The sequence below is a fragment of the Lontra canadensis genome, unplaced genomic scaffold, assembly GCF_010015895.1.
Source record: "Lontra canadensis isolate GAN:19392208 unplaced genomic scaffold, GSC_riverotter_1.0 scaffold17, whole genome shotgun sequence".
NCBI lineage: Eukaryota > Metazoa > Chordata > Mammalia > Carnivora > Mustelidae > Lontra > Lontra canadensis.
This window is the reverse complement of record NW_022631011.1, coordinates 21,951,433-21,972,393: the sequence shown is the minus strand read 5'-3', so window position 1 is coordinate 21,972,393 and position 20,961 is coordinate 21,951,433. Positions and strand designations below refer to the sequence as shown.

The window sequence follows — 20,961 nt, the reverse complement described above, 5'->3', positions numbered from 1 at the left end:
CTGGGATCCAGCCCCAAATCAGGTTCTCTGCTTGGCAGGGAGCCTGCTTCCCCACCCCACCCCACCCCTCTGCCTGCCTCTCTGCTACTTGTGATCTCTCTCTGTCAAATAAATAAATAAAATCTTAAAAAAGAATATCTAATTCATCCATCAATCCTCAAGTGTTTACTTAGCCCAAGAAGGTTTTTTTTTTCTGCTTTTTTTTTTTTTTTAAGTATCCCTTTCCATTCTCTCTGTTTCTTCTTCTGGAACACAGATTACTAAGACGCCAGGTCCTCCCATTCTGTCTAATTTTTCTTTACACTTTGTAACTTTATCCTCTTATGCTGAATTTTGGGAGTCCCTTAGGTAGATATTCTGTCTTCATTCACATTTAGTCTGTTTTCATCCCATTTATTATGCTTTTAATGATTATGACCTTTGTTTCTTTCATGGTCACCTGTTGCTTGTTTTTAATGAACCTATCAGCCTTTGAAATCTGAAGATGTCATCAGATATCTTTTGTTTCCTTTATTAAAACTACTTATCCAGAGGCTAATTTTTTTTCCACTGGCTTTTAATTCCTTTTCTTTTTTAAAGATTTATTTATTTTACAGAGAGGGAAAGAGAGAGCTGGGGTAGGGAAGAGGTAGAGGGAAAGGGAGAGAGAATATCTTAAGCAGACTCTGTGCTGAGTGTGGAGCCCCACACAGGGCTCAATCCCATGACCCTGAGATCATAAGCTGAACAAGAGTCAGACACTCAACTGACTGAGCCACCCAGGAGTCCCAGTTTTTAGTTCTTTTTTAAAAAAATACTGTTTTTTTTAGTTTTTTATGTGTTTTTTGACCCTTAATTGTTTATAATTATAGATGTCTCTAAATTAATGCTTTTGTTAAATGTAGACTTAACTTCTTTAGCTCAAGGAGGAATGCCTACTTTGCTAACAGTGAGTGCAGGTTCTGATTTACAGGAGCCCTACTTCAATGGCAGAGGGTAGGAGAAAAAGGAACTTGACCGGAGAGATTTTCTGTAGGGTATATGGATAGTTTGTCTTCTAGGCACTTCTGGGAGTGCCTTCTGTAGTGATTACTGTAAGTTGCTGCCCTGATCTCCTTGTCTCAGTATTTATTAATGGACTCTCCAATGTTAATACTTCTGGAAATCTATGCTCATGACTTTAGCTTAAGGGCAACTGTTTGCTCATTCAGCAACTTCTGGAATTCTGCCTATACTGGAATTAATGTGATGTTCTGAGGAAAAGGCTCACTTTTTTAAAGGCCTTTTCTTTAGTTAGATTTTACCATCAGTCTGAGTCTATCTATTTTTAAAACGTTAGTGAATTTTTCTTAGTTCTGATCTGCTGGTGGCAACCATTCTGACTTGTCAGTATTGCAGTTGACTTATTGTTAGAGTTGCTTTGTCATTTCATTGGCATTTGGAGAGGGAGAGACAGGTAAAACCATCTTTATTAGAAATTTAAGATCATCTTTGATTTCTCTCACCTTAGAGAGGATGAATTGCCAAATAATTACTGATTCTGCGTCTGTAATAGCTCTTCTGCCTGTGCTTAATTCCTATTTCTGTACCTTCCACATTAGTCCAAATACTCATTTCATATTTTAAGGATCACCTGACTTGTCAGTGCTTTTTTTTCTCACCTTGGTATAGATTGTACATACTAACAAACCAATCTTCCCATCATTCAGCTATGAAAAATAAAACCTGGTAATCTTTTAAAATGAAGTTCAGATTACTTAACCTGATTTTGAAGGCTTCCTACCATTTGTTGTTATACCCAATCTTTTTTTTCTAACTTTGCTTCATTAATTTTCTGCATAGAACTCTGTCCATGGGTGCCTGGGTGGCTCAGTCACTTACGCGTCCCATTCTTGGTTTCGGCTTAGGTCATGATCTCAGGGTCGTAAGATAGAGCCCCATGTGAGGCTCCATGCTCGGCAGGAAATCTACGTGAGATTCTCTCCCTCTGCCCCTCCCCCCACCCAAGATCTCTCTCTTTCAAATAAATCAATCTTAAAAAAACGAAACAAACAAAAAAAAAAACCCAGAAAACTCTGGTTCAGTTTTCCTGTCTTTGATGAATCCTTTCCTCATCTTTTCAAGAACCCAAAGTAACCTGTTTCTCCTTGAAATTTCCTTTAGTTCTGTACCTCTATAATGTCTTTCTGCTTTCAACAGTATAGAATACTTTTAAGTAATATCTGGTCCCTCATTAGGCTGTACTTTTCTCTAGACACTGTCCATATCTTAATTTTTTTAAGATCCTCCATAGAAGGTAGTTTAGTAGGCTCACATAATTATAGATAGCCAAAAAAGTTTTATTTACTCAATGAAGGAAATTATGTTTATATTTATAAACCACTAAATTATTAACAAATGTTTAGAATATGATTAACTTTATTTCTAGAGATTAGTTACATTTACTGTGAGCTCTTGGATATTCCTCCTAGGGAAGTACATGTGTAGCTAGTGACATACAAAAGTATACTATATGTATATATAAAGTATCTATTATATACTATAATAATTTTGTGCTGACTGAAGTAGAAATTTGGTCCAAAATTGAGTTTCTGCTTTCTAAATTAAATAAACACAGACAGGAAAATTTAGTCAAGGTAGATTCAAACAAATACTATTTCAGTGGATATATTTAAATTACTGATGCTGTAATTATGGAACAGGGTATGATTAAGGAAGAGAATTTGACTTAAATGTGCTAATGTTATAAAAATTCTACTGCTCTTTGGTGTTATTTTACTTTTAATATCAGATTTATTTTAAGATAAAGGTCTTTTACTAAACTGGTATTTGGAATAAGTAGGACTGAGTAACAGATGGAATGCTCTCTTGACTTCAGTAGGAATAATTAAACTGTACTCCCCAGTACATGAAGTACTTTTTCTTTTTTGCCCACAAGCATAAAATAAAATTATCAGTTAATCAGTTACATAGAACTGGCACAATCTGCGATGTAGTGATCACTACCAAGTAACAGATTAGTCTTGCACAGTAGCATTAACTCTGACTAACATTATGGCTTAGAATTAGAAATCCTAATTTCTCCATAATCATTGATATTATTGAAAAAGCCTAACATACATGTGCTTGTTTTTCATATTATATTTAAGTGAATGAAAAGAATACTCTCCAGGAGGAAAATAAAAAGCTTTCTGAACAGCTGCAACAGAAAATTGAGTAAGTATCTTTCCTTAATTGCAACAGAAGATTGAATATTTTCCCTCAAATTTTCTTCCTTTATTACACTTAGCTATACAAAAACTGAAGATATTAAGAGTTGCAGGTTTCATTTTTTAAAATGGTACAATTTTCTGCAATACCGTAAAGAAAATCACTCTTTTGGGAGTACACATGAAGAGTGTATATGTATCTATTAGGTTAATGTGTACATAAAGAAAAAAAATTTAATGTAAAACATTTTAATTTTTATAATTATTTATTTGAAATATTTGTATTTTTTTTTTAAAGATTTGTTTATTTATTTGAGAGAAAGAGAGGGAGAGAGCATGAGCCGGGGTGAGGGGTAGTTTCCAGGGAGCTCAAAGTGGGGCCCAATCTCACAACTCTGAGACCATGACCTGAGCCAAAACCAAGAGTCATACACTCAACTGAGTCACCCAGATGCCCCTGAAATACTTATATTTTATTTATTTATTTATTTTTAAGATTTTATTTATTTATTTGACAGAAAGAGACACAGAGAGGGAACACAGAGAGGGAACACAAGCTGGGGGAGTGGGAGAGGGAGAAGCAGGCTTCCTGCCAAGCAGGGAGCCCAGTGCAGGGCTCAATACCAGGATCCTGGGATCATGACCTGAGCTGAAGACAGGTGTTTAACGACTGAGCCACCCAGGTGCCCCACCCAAAAGCTTCATAAAAGCAATCTGAATAACTTTTTCCTCTTACACACTTTGCAGACCTGGAGAACTTCTTCCTTTTTCTGTTCCTCTCCCCCCATTTCTCACACAGAATAAAAATAATAACTTGTATTCTGTGTACTTTACTCTTCTTTGTGCATTATATTTATTATTTCTAATCCTCACTATGATTCTACAAGTTTTTATTATCTCTGCTTTTGTAGACAAGGAAACCAAAGTTCACAGAAGTCAAATAACTTGCCATTGTCTCACAGCTAGTAGGGTAAATAAGTCTATCACTCCCACCCCTATCTTTTGACTTAAACACCTCTGTTTTTTCCATTATTCAACAGTATCTCAGAAAAAGAATCTGTTTTTCTGGATATGGTCTGTCACAGAGCTGAGATATAGCCAGTTCTTAGTTCCCATTTATATAAAACTTATGAAATATTTTTAAGAATTAGGATTCAGGATAGTCTCTGTGGTTTTATAGGGCTCTTAAAGATTCTATTGCATTTGAGCAGAAATCTACAAAATCTTTGGTAAACTATGTGGGTGTGACACATTATTGTGTCTTTAGAATAGTTACTGTCTTATGTATAAACATATCTTATATGTGGAATTAACATCCTTATCAGTATATACTTTTAAGTAGTGGATATCCAATAGAATTTTCATAATCCTCCCATTTTATCAGTCCACTAAATATTAGTGAAGAGAATTTTGAAGGGGAATGACAGGTGAAGAAAGAAGGCTGTGGGATCAGACTGAGATTATCAAACATGCATTTTGAAAATGTCAACACTTTCCAGTTTTATTCCTACCGCACATTGATGTAAGCTAGAACATACATCCACAATCTCTTATATATGATTCTAAAATCCAAAAGTTGTTTGTTTTTTTTTTTAAATGGTATTCACAACCTAACCTCACTCCAACTCACAGGATGCTATTTATATAGTCCTTATCAATCCCACCTCACGTGAGCATTCCTGTGCTTTGCTGTAAAAATGGCAATGTGCCCGACTACAGGATGATACCTCAGGCTCCCCTGGAGGGGTTCTGTAATAAGCTGTATGTGCTCCATATTACCCATCATGTTAAAAAAAAATCTGAATTCCACATCACATCTGGTTCCAAAGATTGCAGATAAGTGATTGTTGGCCTACATTAATTAATGGCTTGTGAAGTGATTTACATGTAGCTTATGGCATTCTGAACACCTCAGCCTTGGTATTTATGAATACCAAAGATAAGATAATGAACATGTAGAGGTTAATATGGGATTAGAAACATGAACGCTTCTAAAACCAAGGCACATAAAGTGAATTGAAACTGGACAATATCATTTTCTTGGTGAAATATGAATTCAAATTCACTCAGAATTAGTTTACTTTTAGTGTTCTGAAAGCCACAAGTTTTTCTGTTAAAGCTCACTGATATTTTAGAGAAGAAATAAAAGCTAAAGTTTGAAATTACAGTAAAGAGTAACCATATGGATGAGCTTCGAAGTATGCATCTTTTATTTCAGACATGTCTGAATCAAAACAGTGTAGGGGCTTATCTAGTGTGCCTTTAAGTTCTCTTCTGAAGTTTAAGGTAGTTGTTTTTCTCATAAGCCAACCTCTTTTGTAGCTTGCTCTCCTTAAACAAATACACTTTTGCTTGGCAGTTTAAAAAAATGGCAAGTAGTATCTTTTTTCTTTCACTCCCTAAACCACTGTAACATTATGCTGTTAGTGCCTGAAATTCCTCTGAACATTCACTTAGAAAAAACATTTGAGGGGCGCCTGGGTGGCTCAGTGGTTAAAGCCTCTGCCTTCGGCTCAGGTCGTGATCTCGGGTCCTGGGATCGAGTCCCACATCGGGCTCTCGGCTCAGCAGGGAGCCTGCCTCCTCCTCCTCTCTCTCTCTGCCTGCCTCTCTGCGTACTTGTGATCTGTCTGTCAAATAAATAATAAAAAATCTAAAAAAAAAAAACAAAAACATTTGACTTACACCTCTGCTTGTTAAATCCAGTAATTCTGACCTAAGCTGGTTTTAATGTTACAGATAACTTACATGGTAGGACAGTTATTTAGTGACACTGTAGTAAGAAGTTATTCAGAAAAAATCTGCTGTCTTAAAGTTTTAAAAATTGTGTGTGTGTATGCATATACGTATATTCAACTCTGCCAGTCACAGAAAGCAATAAAAAAGCTAAGTGTTGAGGTCGTGGCTCTTTGTGTTTTAGGAAATGGATATACTGGATCAGTGAAGGTCAAAGCAGTTTAGACATTCAAGGACTGTAATATTCGTTTCATTTTCACTTTTTTCCAAATTGAATTCCTTATATAATTTCCTTAACAAATAACCATTGTTTGAACACTTACACTGTAATTTTAATCTCTCAAACCTGTTTAATTCTAGTGAGATATTAATAGAAAGTTCTTTCCAAGTTTGTGTAAAATTCAGTCCACTTACAGGTTATTTGTTGATTCTGGTTTTGCTTTCTGCGAGCATCTGAAACAAGTTTTACCCCCTCTTCTACTTTTTGCATTTTTTTTTTAAGATTTTATTTTTTTATTTATTTGACAGACAGAGATCACAAGTAGGCAGAGAGGCAGGCAGAGAGAGAGGAAGGGAAGCAGGCTCCCTGCCGAGCAGAGAGCCCAACGTGGGGCTTGATCCCAGGACCCTGGGATCAAGAGCTGAAGGCAGAGGCTTTAAACCACTGAGCCACTTTTTGCATTCTTGAAGACAACTGTCAGGGCCCTCCTGAGTCTTACTCTTCCTTAAGGTAAATATCCTCTGTTCTTAAACTGTTCCTCAGGAGGCATTACTTCAAGACTTCAAAGACCATTTCTCTTTAATGTTTTAGTTTGTCATTATCCTAACTAAGAACTCAGTATTCTAGGGGCACCTGGGTAGCTCAGTCGGTCAAGTGTCCCACTCTTGATTGTGGCTCAGGTCATGATCTCAGGGTCCAGAGATCGAGGTCCGTGTTGGGCTCTGTGCTCAGTGGAGAGTCTGCTTGAGATTCTCCCTCCCTCTCCTCCTTCTCACCATGCATGCGCATGCATTCTCTCTCTTAAAAAAAGAAAAAATAAATAAAAGTACTCCATATTCTAGGTGTGGTCTGACTAATAGGGCAATCTTGCTCTCTCCATTTTTTGTATCTTTCTACTTATGTTAATGTGGTCACAGCACATAAATATTAGTGGTTGATTCAGAGGTCACAAGCAGGCAGAGAGGCAGGCAGAGAGAGAGAGGAGGAAGCAGGCTCCCTGCTGAGCAGAGAGCCCGATGTGGGGCTCGATCCCAGGACCCTGGGATCATGACCTGAGCTGAAGGCAGAGGCCTTAACCCACTGAGCCACCTAGGCGCCCCTACTGGTTGATTCTTATTGGTCTTACTGTGACTAGAACCTTGAAGCCAGTCTTTCCTATCCTCTACTTGTAGATATATTGTTTTAGATAAAAATACAGGACTTAAGAGTCATGGCTTTGGGGCGCCTGGGTGGCTCAGTGGGTTAAAGTCTCTGCCTTTGGCTCAGGTCATGATCCCAGGGTCCTGGGATCGAGCCCTGGCATCAGGCTCTGTGCTCAGCAGGGAGCCTGCTTCCCCGCCCCTCTCTCTGCCTGCCTCTCTGCCTACTTGTGATCTCTGTCTAATAAATAAATAAAATATTAAAAAAAATAAAAAAGGAGTCATAGCTTCATAGTAGATTGTCAAAGAAACCTTATACCGTTTAGTTGCTCCTTCATTTTAAAAGAAGTGCACTACTGGGGCGCCTGGGTGGCTCAGTGTTAAGCGTCTGCCTTCGGCTCAGGTCATGATCCCAGGGTCCTGGGTTCAACCCCCACATCGGACTCCCAGCTTGGTGGGAAGCCTATTTCTCCCTCTGCCACTCACCTTGCTTGTGTTCCCTCTCTTGCAGTGTCTCTCTCTGTCAAATAAATAAAATCTTTAAAAAAATAAATAAGAGCACTATTGATTAAATACTATTTTCTGGGCAATGGATTTCATCTTTACATATATTACTTTTCACAGCTTTCCTGCAAAAGGGAAGTGGGAAATTATAGTACCGTACTTTATAGACACAGTAACCAAGGTTCAGAAGAGTTAACTGACTTATCCACCGTGACTGATAAGTGTCAGACCTAACATTTGAATGCAGGTCTTCCTCACTTCAGAGTTTGTATATCCTTTCTGTAGTTTCGTGCTAAAGCATCCTCCAAAGGTTATCTGTCTGTGTAGGTGGCAGAGCCTGGATTCTCTCTCTTCCGACTCAGTTCATTGAGGCTTATAATCTCACATTTAACCTGTTCTATTTTATTTTGTTAGATTTGGCCCATTATTCCAACCTCTGGGGGCGGGTCTTTCATATGTTGATTTTTTTTCTTGCCATGTATTAAGTTAGTTTTTATTCTCAGCTTTATGTCTTCGACAAATTTGATGAATATTCCATTAGGGCCCTTCATCAAAATCATTAAAAAAATGTTGAGCAAAATCTGCCCGAGGATGGAACCCTGAAGCATACTACTACATATTTCCTTCATTATCATTCTTCAGGAGATGATATCAAGAGAATCATTGTCACATGCCTTCCTGTGAGAGCTTCATATACAATAAAACATTCCTCAGAATTAAAATTAGTCTTACTTGAATTATGAATATTATAAGTGCATACTGGTTCTAAGAGATCAGGGTAGCAGACTCACTAGTTCGTGTTTTAGGGTTCTTTTCCTTTTTTTGAAAATCAGAATGTTTAAGTAAACTTGATGGCCAGAACTACTTCGTTAAGTTTAAATCATGTTTTAACTAAGTTCTTTAGAGGAGAAAAGCTGAATGTTAAAAAAACTTTTTTGTAGACTCTTTACAGAGTGAGACCCTGAATCTTTATAGGTCTTAAGAAAAAAAAACAATTTAAGTTGTTTTGAAAGGAATTTAAGGGAAGGCCAACAAATAAAACACACAATCAAAAAAATTTTACTCTTGTGCTGTTAGAAAAGTGAAAGAAAGTAGACCAGTGTGCATAATAACTGAAGCTATAGCATGAGCTTCTGACATTTCTCAAAAATTAGTGAGACTAATGCTTTAAAGAAGAGACTTGGTTAATACATGGAAGTTGTTTTGGTTTTTCAAATTTCCCTTTTATGACAAAAGAAGACAAAACCAGTACTTATTTACTTGTACTGGCTTAGACACCTCTAATTAAATCTAGGGTTTTTAGGCTTTGTTTTTATTTTCTTTTTGTGACCCCCACTACTTATAGGTTGACTCTGCCAGGAAATCAATTTCTTGTGACTCATTCATGTTCCAGGTTGAATTTTCATGACTAATAGGCAGATAGCCTGTGACGTGATTGGTTAAGGCAAGGTCAGATAGATTTTACACTCCATTAATTTATAAGGCTTTCTCATATGACCTTAACTTACTCTGTTTTTCCACAATAAGACAGTTAAAAAGTAGATATTAGCTCTAAAGATTTTCCTCAGTATAGAATATAGGATTATAGGCTACTGATATTATCCAGGAAATTATAGGATACTGATATTATCCAGGAAATTAAGATATAAATCTGTATTAGGAAAAATTAATATTGTAATTTTTTTAAATCTGTTGGTCATAGTTTATAAAATTCTCATTGCTTCTTTTTTTGAAAATAGTATTACAAATTGATAATGAGTATAATAGATAGACTGGTTTTATCACATAAAGCCTTGAGTGCCTGACAGACTGGGAAGAATTGACCAATAATTATTTAAAAAAAAGAAAAAAGAATTGACCAATAAGATCAGTAATCATTTCACATGGGAAAGTCAGTTGAGTTCAAGTTAATTAACTGTTTACTCGATAACCACAAATCGGTCCAAACCTAGTCTTTAGGTGTCATTGGTCTTAGATTTGAGTTGGGCAAAAACACATGCCTGGATCAGCACAGATTTATTTTTCTAATAGATTCTGGGAATCTCTCATATTCATTCATTTAACAAATATTTATTGAGTATGTACCAAGTGCCCACTATTGTAGACACTTGATGCATCAGTGAGCCAAAGATTCTTTATCCTCTTTGAGCTTACATTCTGGCAGGTGAACAATAGACAAATTAATTACATACTAAGTTTGAAAGCCATAAATACTGTGGATAAAGTAAACAGAGCATAGTAACAAGGAACAGGAGTACCAAAGGTATGGGAACAAGGTTACAATTAGATTTTTTTATTTTTTTAAAGATTTTGTTTATTTTAGAGAGCATGAGCAGGGAGTGGGGAGAGGGAGAGAATCTCAGTCTTTCCTGAGTGCAGAGCCAATGCAGGGCTCAATCTCATGACACTGAGATCATGACCTTAGCCAAAACCAAGAGTCCAGCGCTCAACCAACTGAGCCACCCAAGCACTCCAAGAGGTTACAATTTTAAAGAGCATGTTCGAGGTAGGCACTGATGGGAAAGTAAAACTTCAGCAAGGACTTGAAGGAAATGAGATAGCTAAGTGTTATCTGGGGATGAGCATTCCAAGCAGATAGGAGAGCTAGAACAAGGAACCTAAAGTGGGTAGATTGAGAAACTGAGGGTGATTGGAGTAGAATATAATTTTTTAAAAAAGATCAGAGAGGTAATAGGGGGAGGGGGAAAATTAGATCATCTAAAAGACTTTGACTTGTGTTTCAAGTGAAATGGGGAGATATGGCAGGTTTTAATCGGAGAAGTGATACTCTATGACTGAAGTTTTAGTAGGGCTTTTATGACTGACGTGTTGAGAGTAGATTGTAAGGGGGCCGGGTAGAAGAAGTGGTGGAAACTCAAAGTGTGAATCCTACTTATAGTCAGTTATTAGTCTCATGGTCTACACTAAGGATAACACATTGAGTGCTTCTCACTACTGTTCTGGGATCTTTCTGCCGGGACTTAGATATTGCTTCTGTTACTAATTTTTTAATAAGTGACTTAACTTCCATATCTTCATTTTCTCATTTATAAAGTGAGAGTGGTATTTATAGCACATACAGTTGTGATAATTAAACTGATGCATGTAGCACTTCTACTTTGTGCCTGGCAATATAAGCCTTCAACAGATATTGGTAGTTACCACTGTTAGTATTATTCATCACCCTGTGTTTGTCAGTTACCAAATCATGTTGATTTTATTACCACAGTATTTAACATTGGCCCCTTCCTCTCCATAGCTATTTTCAACACTTTTTAAAAAGATTTTTATTTATTAATTTTTTTAAAGATTTTATTTATCTATTTGACAGAGATCACAAGTAGGCAGAGAAGCAGGCAGAAAGAGAGGAGGAAGCAGGCTCCCTCTGAGCAGAGAGCCTGATGCGGGGCTTGATCCCAGGACTCCGGGATCATGACGTGAGCCGAAGGCAGAGGCTTTAACCCACTGAGCCACCCAGGCGCCCCTTTATTAATTTTGACAGAGAGAGCACAAGTAGGGGGAGCAGCAGGGAGAGGGAGAAGCAGGCTTCCCACTGAGCAGGAAGCCAGATGCAGGACTCGATCCCAGGATCCTGGGATCATGACCAGAGCCAAAGGCAGCCACCTAACGGACTGAGCCACCCAGGCGCCCCTATTTTCAGCGTTCTAATTCAAACCCATAGAAACTCTTGCCTAGACCATGATAGCCACTGCCAAATTGATTCCTTACCTCCATTCTTTCTGTCCCAGTCCATGTTGCAGTCTTGCTGCTCAATTGTCACATTATTTCCATGCTCCAAAACCTTAATTAACTCTTCTCCTCTTGCTTTATAAGTTATGCACAAACTTAATCAAGGCTTTTGCTCATGTAGTTCTAGCTTGCCCTTCTCTAATGCCAGGTGCAGAGTATCAAATGCCTTCACTCAAAGATGTAGCTCCTCTGCCCATTTTCTCTCCCATTTGAAGTTCTTTTCATTTCACCTCGGAGTACCCCCAACTATACTTTGTACTTCACTTCTTACAATAGTGTTCCCCACTTGGCACTCTAAACATTTGAATACTTCTCTAATCCTTGTATTTAGATTTGGAGTATTAAATGCAAGTAATTACATCTCTTACAGCTTCATGCCTGTGTTCTTTTATAAGTCCATGCTAAATAGAGATGTTTTAATAAATATGTGTTGCATTAATTTTCTTGCATTTATCATTATTTTCCTCTAGAATTGATAAACAGCACCAAGCAGCTGATCTTGACTCTGAGGAAAATGTTATTCCAGATTCACCAATAACAGCTTTTTCGTTTTCGGGCGTTAACCGGCTCCGAAGAAAGGAGAACCTCCGTGTCCGATACATAGAACAAACACACACTACACTAGAGCAGCCCGTGTGTGCAAGCGGTAAGGGGTTTTGAGTTTTATAGTGTATACAGGAGTGTTCTGCTATGGTGAGTTTTTCTGTTCTTCCGCCTAGGGGAAGGAAGATAGCCGCTGTTACGGAGCTTACTTTGCACCTGTACGTCACAACATTTTCAGCCTACGTTATGTATAGTCATGCATTGCTTCTCTGAATATGTAAACCCCCAGCATTTTATAAATGTAGTGTATAGGTTTTTCTCTTTTTATTTAAAAAAATATTCCTATGTCTATAACTGAGTGGGATTAGAAGGAAAAAGGGAAAGGAACTTAATGTTAATTTTCACCTACTGTGTGCCAGGTATATGCTGAGTGATTCAAGTGAGTTATTACTGTATTTTAATCCTTCTGACAAGCTTGGAAGGTAGCTGTATCTTCATTTTGTAACGAAGAAAGATTTGCTCTTCAGAGGGGTTAGATAACTGACTCCAGGTCACTTGTCAAGTAAGTAGATGAGTCAGAATTCAAATTCAGATCACCCTGGAGCTAAACTTTTGTACTTTCCATGTCTTACCCATAGCTCCTCCTACCAGTAGCTTTAACTGGCTGTTTTTGTTATAATGATGTAGCAATTGATGGTAACCAAGAAATGGCTTTATAAAGTATCTACTTTGTGGCTTAATCAGTGACGTATTTCTAACTCCAGGCCCATTTACCACCTCTGCTAAATACTTTGGAACTGCCTTTGCATATAGCCCTGAAATTTATCATGTGATATGATACAGTGATTATTTCTTTTAATATTGATATGAAATAAAGACTTTCATTTTACCTAAACTGTAACAAAGAAAGCATTTGGCGGGAAGGATTGTACATATTTCTAGAGATAATTTCGTAATACAAATAAACTAAGAGTAGCTATGCCTTTAAAATAATAAGTAGATCTTATTCTTTGATATTGGAAAAGTGGCACCATTTCTTTTTTCCATTTTATATGAGCTTGCATCACCATCTAGTGGAAAACAAAAGAACTGTTACAAATCTCACATTTAATTAAGAACTAAATAAAGTAAAATGTAAGGTCTTGACTCTAAAGTGAACGTTCTTTGGCCTTTTAGTCTGCTATCTGACAGAATCACTACAGATAAGCCTCTACATATTAGATCATGTTTAAATCCATCTGTAGGAATACCTAAAAAAACAAATTACAGCAGTTTTCTTTATTAGGAAAGTCTTTTTTTATATCTTGTATAATGCTTTGGGTTTATTTCTTCATCAAATGAAAATAACCTATAACTATTTTAAAACTTAATTTGTCTGTTTTAATCTTGCTCTGATCCCTTTTTACTGGTAATCTAAAATTTTGGTTATGAAATATAAGATCGTTTTTGAGCCATGCAAATTGTTTTAAAACTTGTTTACTTGGTTTTCTTCCCTTATTATTACCCTTCCTTATTTTAAAGTTTATAGGGTGTTATATTATTTTCTAGTTATAGTTAATAAAAGTCTCTTTCCCTTTACTTTGTCCTTCTTTTGGTTTTCATTAAATTAAGTCCTTAAACATTGGAATGGTTTCTAATAAAGCATGTTTTGGGATTTCCTTCCAATAAACAAAAACTCTAAAAACAAAGATTATTAAGATATATGATGAAGTATTCATTTTAAATGAGCCTACTGATTTGTAGCAAATATATAAGGAAAAGATGTATTAAAATATTAGAACTCTAGGATGGTTAGGTCAGAAGAAGCTTATCTATTCTAGTCCTTTTCTCTCACAGTCCTAACTTCTTTGTTTCTTAGTGAAACTAAAAAAAAGAACTCTTTATAGGAATATGAAAATTTTTTTCAGTAAAATAATACTTCTAATGCACTTAAAGACAAGTTTGTTTTGGCTTATAATATATTTTGGTATTTTGTATCATAATTGTCTATTTATATGTAATCTTTTTTCTCCCTTCAGAACTGAGAAAAGTTCCAAAGTCTTCAGCTCATCCACAACATAAACCTAATGAAAGTGAAATTCTAGTGGCTGACACTTGTGATCAGAGTCAGTCCCCGGTGGCTAGTAAGCACATACTGAGATTTACTTTATAAGTTTAAAGTTTGTGATTACTGGTGGGCAAGAGTGGCCAACAGTCTGAATTAGACAGTATTTTCCATATGATTTTGCTTGTCTTATTGGTTGAATAGCAGTCTTTTTCATATTGGAAAGTCATGTTATCCTATTATTAATTCATAGTAATATCCCATCCATATTAATACAAATAGCTAATAATTTTAAGTAAACAGGCTTTTTTGTGCTTTTTATTCATTCATCCAACAAATACTTGAGTGCCTACTGTATACCAGGCACTGAACAAAACAAAGCCCTAAACCTCATAGAGCGTACAATCTAGTTGAGAGAGAAAGAAAATAAATACATATTAGGTAGAAGCATGTGTTCTAAAGAATAAAGCTGGGTAAGAAGAGATATTAGGGGGCTCCTAGGCGGCTCATTCAGTTAAGCATCTGCTTTAGGCTCAGGTCATGACCCCAGGGTCCTAGAATCGAGTCTTGCATCAGGCTCCCTGCTCAGTAGGAAGTCTGCTTCTCCCTCTACTTTTACCCCCCTGCTCGTGATCTCTCTCTCACTCTCTCTCTTGCAAATAAATAAATAAAATATTAAAAAATATATTAGAAAGCCTCACTTTAGAAAGTGATACTTGAGGAGAGACGTAAGGAAGCAAGGGAGTCATGTGGATTTGGGGGAAGGGACACCCCAGATAGAGAAGTCAGAGCACAAAGGCCTTGGGATCAGGGTGTTGTTTGGTTCTTTAGGAGGAACATTAAGGAAGCCTCTGTGTCTGGGGCCAAGTGAGTGAGGGGGAGATTGGTCTGGGCAACTCTATTCTTTAGAGCTGCTGTTTATTAAGAAGAAAGAGACCAGGAGCATCAGGTTTATAAAGTAGGGGTGGGGATGGGGTGGTTAGAAATCAGAAGTTTGTTTTTTGAGAATATTCTGAGATGCTAGATAGACATTCAAGTAAGATTTGGGATAAGTAATTAGATGTGAGTTTAGAAAGGTCTAAGAGATAGGAATGGAAATTGTTAGCGTGTAGGTGGTATTAAAGTCAGAATACTAGATGAGATTACCAAGCAAGTGAATGTAGATAGAGAAGAGAGGAAGTTAAAGTACTTAGCTCTGGGGTGATTCATTATATAAAGTAGTGATTCACAGCTATTTTTCTTACCACCACCCTAGCCTTTTTAGACACTTTTTCCCCTAACCACTTTTCCATGGAAATTCACTACTACCAACCTACAGTACTAGTGTATGTATATAAGTGCTTTATGCATAAAAAGACTCCTTTGCTTTCAGAACCATTTTTCACCTCCTTAAAGCCAGTATTACAGCTGACTAGATGGTGATTTAGAGGTTGTGAAAATGAGGAGGAACCAAGAAACTAGGTAGCCAGAGAAGGAGCTGCCAGTAAGATAGAACTGAGGTAGGGGCTCCTAGGTGGCTCAGTTGGTTAAGCATCTAACTCTTGATTTCTGCTCAGGTCATGATCTTATGGTCTTGGGATCAAGCCCCGCATCAGACTCTGTGCTCAGCAAGGAGTCTCCTTCTCTCCCTCTCCCTCTGCTCTCTCTCTCTCTCAAATAAATAACTACATATTCTTTTTAAAAAAGAACTGAGATAAAGTAGTGTCCTTTAAGCCATGTGGAGAGAGAAAGAGGCAGCCAGCTGTGGCAGACAGTGCTACTATGTCAGGGAAGATGAAGACTGAAAATTGACCATTGGATGTGGTCTCATGCAGATCATGGAGTATTAAAACTCGTAACAAATTGTTAAAATGTAATGGTATTCAGCTAGACTGTTGCATGTCAAAAGAAGCTAGCAGAGTAAGCAGAGAGAACACTTGCAAACTGGTCCTTCAAGGTGTTTTATGGTAAAGGGGAAAGGAGAATGGGACAGTAGCTAGAAAATGGGTCAAGTGATGATGTTAAAAGATGGGATATTATAGCATATGCAGCATATTTTTTAAATTTATTTATTTATTTGAGAGAGAGAAAGCAAGCTGCGGGGTGGGGGAAGGAACAGAGGGAAAGGGACAAGCAGACTCCACTCAGCGAGGGGCCAGACACCAGCTCGATCGGAGGACTTTGAGAATACAACCTGAGCCAAAAACGAAGAGGTGGATGGTCAACCAACTGAGCCACCTAGGCGCCCTTGTGCAGCGTATTTTTATGTTGATGGAATGGTCAAATACAGAGAGAGAGATGAATAATTCTAAGGAAAGAGGGAACAGTTGCTACATCCGTGAGAAGGTGAGAGGAGATGAGATCCAGAGCTCAGTTGAAAGGGTTGGGCAAGGTTAATCACATTCACTTAATGTGAGTACAAAACTTATTCTCTAAAAGCTAACAAGTCATTTTATATTACTGTGTATGTGTGTGTGTGTGTATACATGTGTATAGACAGACTGTCTGGCAAAGGGTGCTGGGGACATAACACTGAGTGTGGGAGATCCTTACTTGTCTACACTCTGGAGCCCATTCTCGTCTGCTGCTGCCAGGACTTTGCTCCCTTAGTTGCCCTCTTTTCTTATATCTCCAGCTTCTCTTCAGGTTTCTTCTTTTCAATATACGCATATGTTACCTTCCATCTTTTTAAAAATAACCCCTCTTTTAATTTTCTCTGTCCTTAGCTACAGTTTCTCTTTGAAGCTGAAAAAGTGATCTGTGTTCAGTAGCTTTCCTGTATTATCTCCCATTCATTCCAGTTGAATCCAGTAGGGGAGGGATTCCATTCTTCACCTCTCCACATCCCTGAGAGAGAGAGAGAGAGAAAGTGAGAGAGGTCCCTCACTGGCCTCTCTGGGCCTATGTCCTGCTATAGTTATATCTTCTGCATTTTGATTTCCAGCAGTTAAAACACCTGTAGTTCTCTAAACATGCAGTTTTATTTCACGTGTCTGAACCCTTTCACATTAACTTAAGAGTCCTTCCCTCTGTGCCTGGGCCCAGGTGACCTCTCCAGATCCTCTTGCTAAGGTGACCAAGGGGTCACCTTAGGCATCACGTATTATAACTCTCCCTGATAACCCAAGACAGATTTAGGAGTCCTTCCTCTATGTTTAAGTCACTCATTTTGTACCTTTAATTTTTATCACATTTTATTGCAATTCTTTTCACCTTTCTGTTTCACCTGTATCAGTCCTTAAACTCCTTGAGGACAAGAACCTTCTTTCTTCTCATCTAGTGCCTAGCACAATGCCTATAACATAGTATGTGTCCCATCAATACCTGTTGATTTGTTGAAACTCTGTACACATAGAACTTTGTTAAATACTTGAACACAGATGATTTCTGTAAATATGTGTTAGCTTAAATCTTAAATTATGCAGTGCTGAAAATCTCTCCCACAAAGTATGTTTTCATGAAAGATACTACAAATACAGTTTTATATTCATGCTATATCTCAGACCACAAGAAATCCAGCACAATTATATATGAATTTTGGGGTTTTTTCAGTGGCAATAAGAAAAATAATCTGCCCATTGCATTCTATTCATTTAGGAAAAATAGAAAATCTTAGCTAAAAAAACTTGGCAAATGTAAATGCTAGGTACCTGCAATTTAATTTATTATTATTATAATAGATATTTTGGACTTCTTTGCACAGAATTTTAAAATTGTCCAGTGCCATCTATAGAGTGGTTCTTTGAGCTTCTTTTTTTCCTTTTTTGTATTTTTCAGTATATCTCATTTCTACAATTGTGTAATTGCAGGGGTTTTTTTTTTTTCTTACTTAGAAACACGTGGAACAAGCAATTGTCCTACTGATAAGTCATCCTTTAACTTAGCTACAGTTGTTGCTGAAACACTTGGATTTAGTGTTCCAGAAGAATCTGTAAGTAATTGTTTAGTTTGGTGATAATATGAATTAATTGGTGTCCTTTTAGGTCGAGTTTTAGAGAATTGAGCAAGAGAAAACTTATTTTATCCAAGGATCATGGGATAAAGGCCTAGAACAAAATTGATATGGTTAGAAAGGCCCATTTATATTATCTGCTCCAGCATCCGAAAGACCTGGAGTCTATAGAATTCTTTATATCCTAGGTTGTGGGTTGAGTAAAAATTTAGGGAAAATGGTGATGGCTTGGAGGGTTTGGCCAACCCTTCCTTGCTTCCTCTATCCTCCCTACTCCTACCTTGTTTTGTCTCAATGAAGACTTAAACCTTAAGGTTGGTGTCAGAATTTATTGGAACTTTTCAATATCCTTTAAACTGGGGTTTGTTTTGGAAAACAGGCTGAGTTCTTGGGACTGCTATAGATGCTTTAGCTTTTTGTCTTTATATGTGCAATCTAATTCTTAGGGATTGAGTTAGAAATTGATCCCATGAATTTCTTTTCATTGTTTTAGTACTTCCTTACTTACATCAGGCACATTCACCTTTTTTCCTTAAGTGATCCCTAAAAACAGAAAACTTAACTCTTCAATTTTAAGTTTTATTTTGATACAACTTTAAAATATTATTCCTTTGCTTTAGTCAGTAAATGTATATTTGCTCTTATAAAATTGTCTTACTGTTAAATTTTTAAAAATTGAATTGATTTTTCATTACATTTGGATCTTGTTTTTGCTCTTTCTAGTTTTAAACCACTCTTCCAGTGGTAGTGGGTAGTTTTTAACCTTTGAACTTTAAATGTGTCTTAATGGTTTCTAATTCCCTCCTACCCATAAATCTGACAAGTAAGTAGTTTAAACACCAAATATATTAAGGAGCTGATCTCTAAAGATACGCTGCTCCAGGTGTGATCCATAGGCCAACAGCATCTTCGTTACCTTAAATTTCTGTTAGCGACAGCGCATCTCAGACCCCACGCCAGACCTTCAGCAAGAGAACTTGTGTTTTCACAAGGTCCCCGGTTGACTTGAACGCATGTAAAAGTTTGAGAAGCACCGCTCTCTAAAGGATTCTTTTAAATTTGTTTACTATCAACATAAATAATTATCTTTATTTCTTCTGCCTCATCTTAATGTGTTTTGGAATTGGAGTTGAAGGAATGTTACATACCAGAAATAGAATGTACTTACTTCAAATAGTAAAATATTGATGGCTTTCTCTCTTTAAACTTAAAAGTACGTCCTATTTTTTTTTTATTGTGGTGAAAAGCACATAACATAAAATAAACCATTTTAAAGTCTACAGTTCAGTGACATTTAATATATTCACAGTATTCTGCAGCTACCCCGTCTCTGGTTCCAAAGCGTTCTCATCACCCCAGAATAATACTTGTATCTGTTAAACATTCGATCCTCATTCCTCACTACCCACAGCCCCTGGCAATCACCAGTCTGTTTTTTATCCTTAAGGGTCTGCCTATTCTGGAAAATTCTACATTATGTGGCTTTTGAGTCTGGCTTCTTCCACTTAGTCTATTTTGGGGGTTCATCCACATCACAGCATGTATCAACATTTCATTCCTCTTTAAGAATGAATAATCTTCCATTGTATTTATGTATTTATATTTAACTATTGAAGGAATCTCAGGGTCCCATGAGCCCTCTTGGTGATGAACTCTATCAATGTCTAGAAGATCACAAGAAACAACCTTTTGAGGAATCTATAAGAAATAATGAAGATAGTTTAAGGTAATTTGGGGCACTTTGGTTAAAAAAATTTACAGACTGTTGGTGAGATCTCATTACAGTGAGTTCTGTGTAATCAAACTGTTTCTGTCAGCATATAGTTTGTCATTCCGGTTGTATTTATTTATTATTTATTTTTAAGCAGGCTCCATGCCCAACAGGGGCTTAAACTCAGGACCCTGAGATCAGGAGTTGTGTGCTTTACTGAGTGAGCCAACAAGGAACCTCTTTTAATTTTTATTTTAAAAAATATTTCCCCATGAGGTACCAGGGTGACAAAATCGGTTAAGCGTCCTACTCTTGATTTCAGCTCATGTCATGATCTCAGTCAGGGTCATGGGATTGAGCCCTAAATCAGGCTCCATGCTCAGAAGGGAGTCTGCTGGAGATTCTCTCGCTCTCAAATAAATAATTAAGTAAAAAATACATCTTTTCCCCACTTTATGATGAATTGAGGGCCTTTTGCATTACTAGAGAGAGATGGATATTATTTTTTAGATTCTTTTTGTACTTCTGTGAAGCATTATTTAAGAGTTTCCAGCCTTGTTCCTCTGCCTCTATCAAGACCCAGTCATCCCTTCTGTGTTTGTATTTCCAAAAGAAAGATGTTGTATAAAATGCTCCTATAAGCTTCGATGAATTTTCAAGATTGTGTTGTATCTCATTTAAGAATCTCAGAACATCCACTAATAATAACTATATTTGTGTATTGTTTTGCTTTTTTAAAAGTCTTTTGGTTTTAGATGCATCTATCATATTTGTCACCAAAGTAATTCATTAAAGTAGGTTTTATTGCTCCTATTTTTTAGTCAGCAGAAACGCAGCTCCACAGAAATTAAATGCCTGATTTAACACCACATGGCTGTTAATGACTAGAGCCAGAGCTCTTACCCATTCCACATCTTCAGACTTAACCTTAATACTCCTTCTGCTATCACAGCTATCTGCTCTGCTACAGGCAGACTGGCTCCTAAGTTATGTTCAATACTGTAAAGTTTCTTAAAGTCACTTACTACAAGATTTCATACTAAAAAAAGAATTTGGGTCTCCAGTGGAATTTAATAAAATATAATTTTCTTATATAGCGAAATTTTCTGAATTACTTAGGAGAAATATTTATGGATAAGAATATCAAGGTATTAAGATAGATTTACTGTATCATTGTCCTCTGTTTTTTGTCAGC

The 20,961-nt window shown here is 36.9% G+C and overlaps 1 protein-coding gene across 2 annotated transcripts in view; it reads left to right on the top strand.

Annotated features, from left to right (window-relative positions):
• Positions 1 to 20,961, top strand: part of RBBP8 (RB binding protein 8, endonuclease) — an 88,526-nt gene that overhangs the window by 43,037 nt on the left and 24,528 nt on the right. For both annotated transcript variants that reach the window (XM_032859774.1, XM_032859773.1), the window contains exons 6-10: positions 3,129 to 3,195; positions 12,008 to 12,183; positions 14,099 to 14,203; positions 17,937 to 18,034; positions 19,672 to 19,781. In XM_032859774.1, coding sequence (XP_032715665.1) covers positions 3,129 to 3,195; positions 12,008 to 12,183; positions 14,099 to 14,203; positions 17,937 to 18,034; positions 19,672 to 19,781 — 556 coding nt within the window. The remainder of the gene's footprint in view (positions 1 to 3,128; positions 3,196 to 12,007; positions 12,184 to 14,098; positions 14,204 to 17,936; positions 18,035 to 19,671; positions 19,782 to 20,961) is intronic.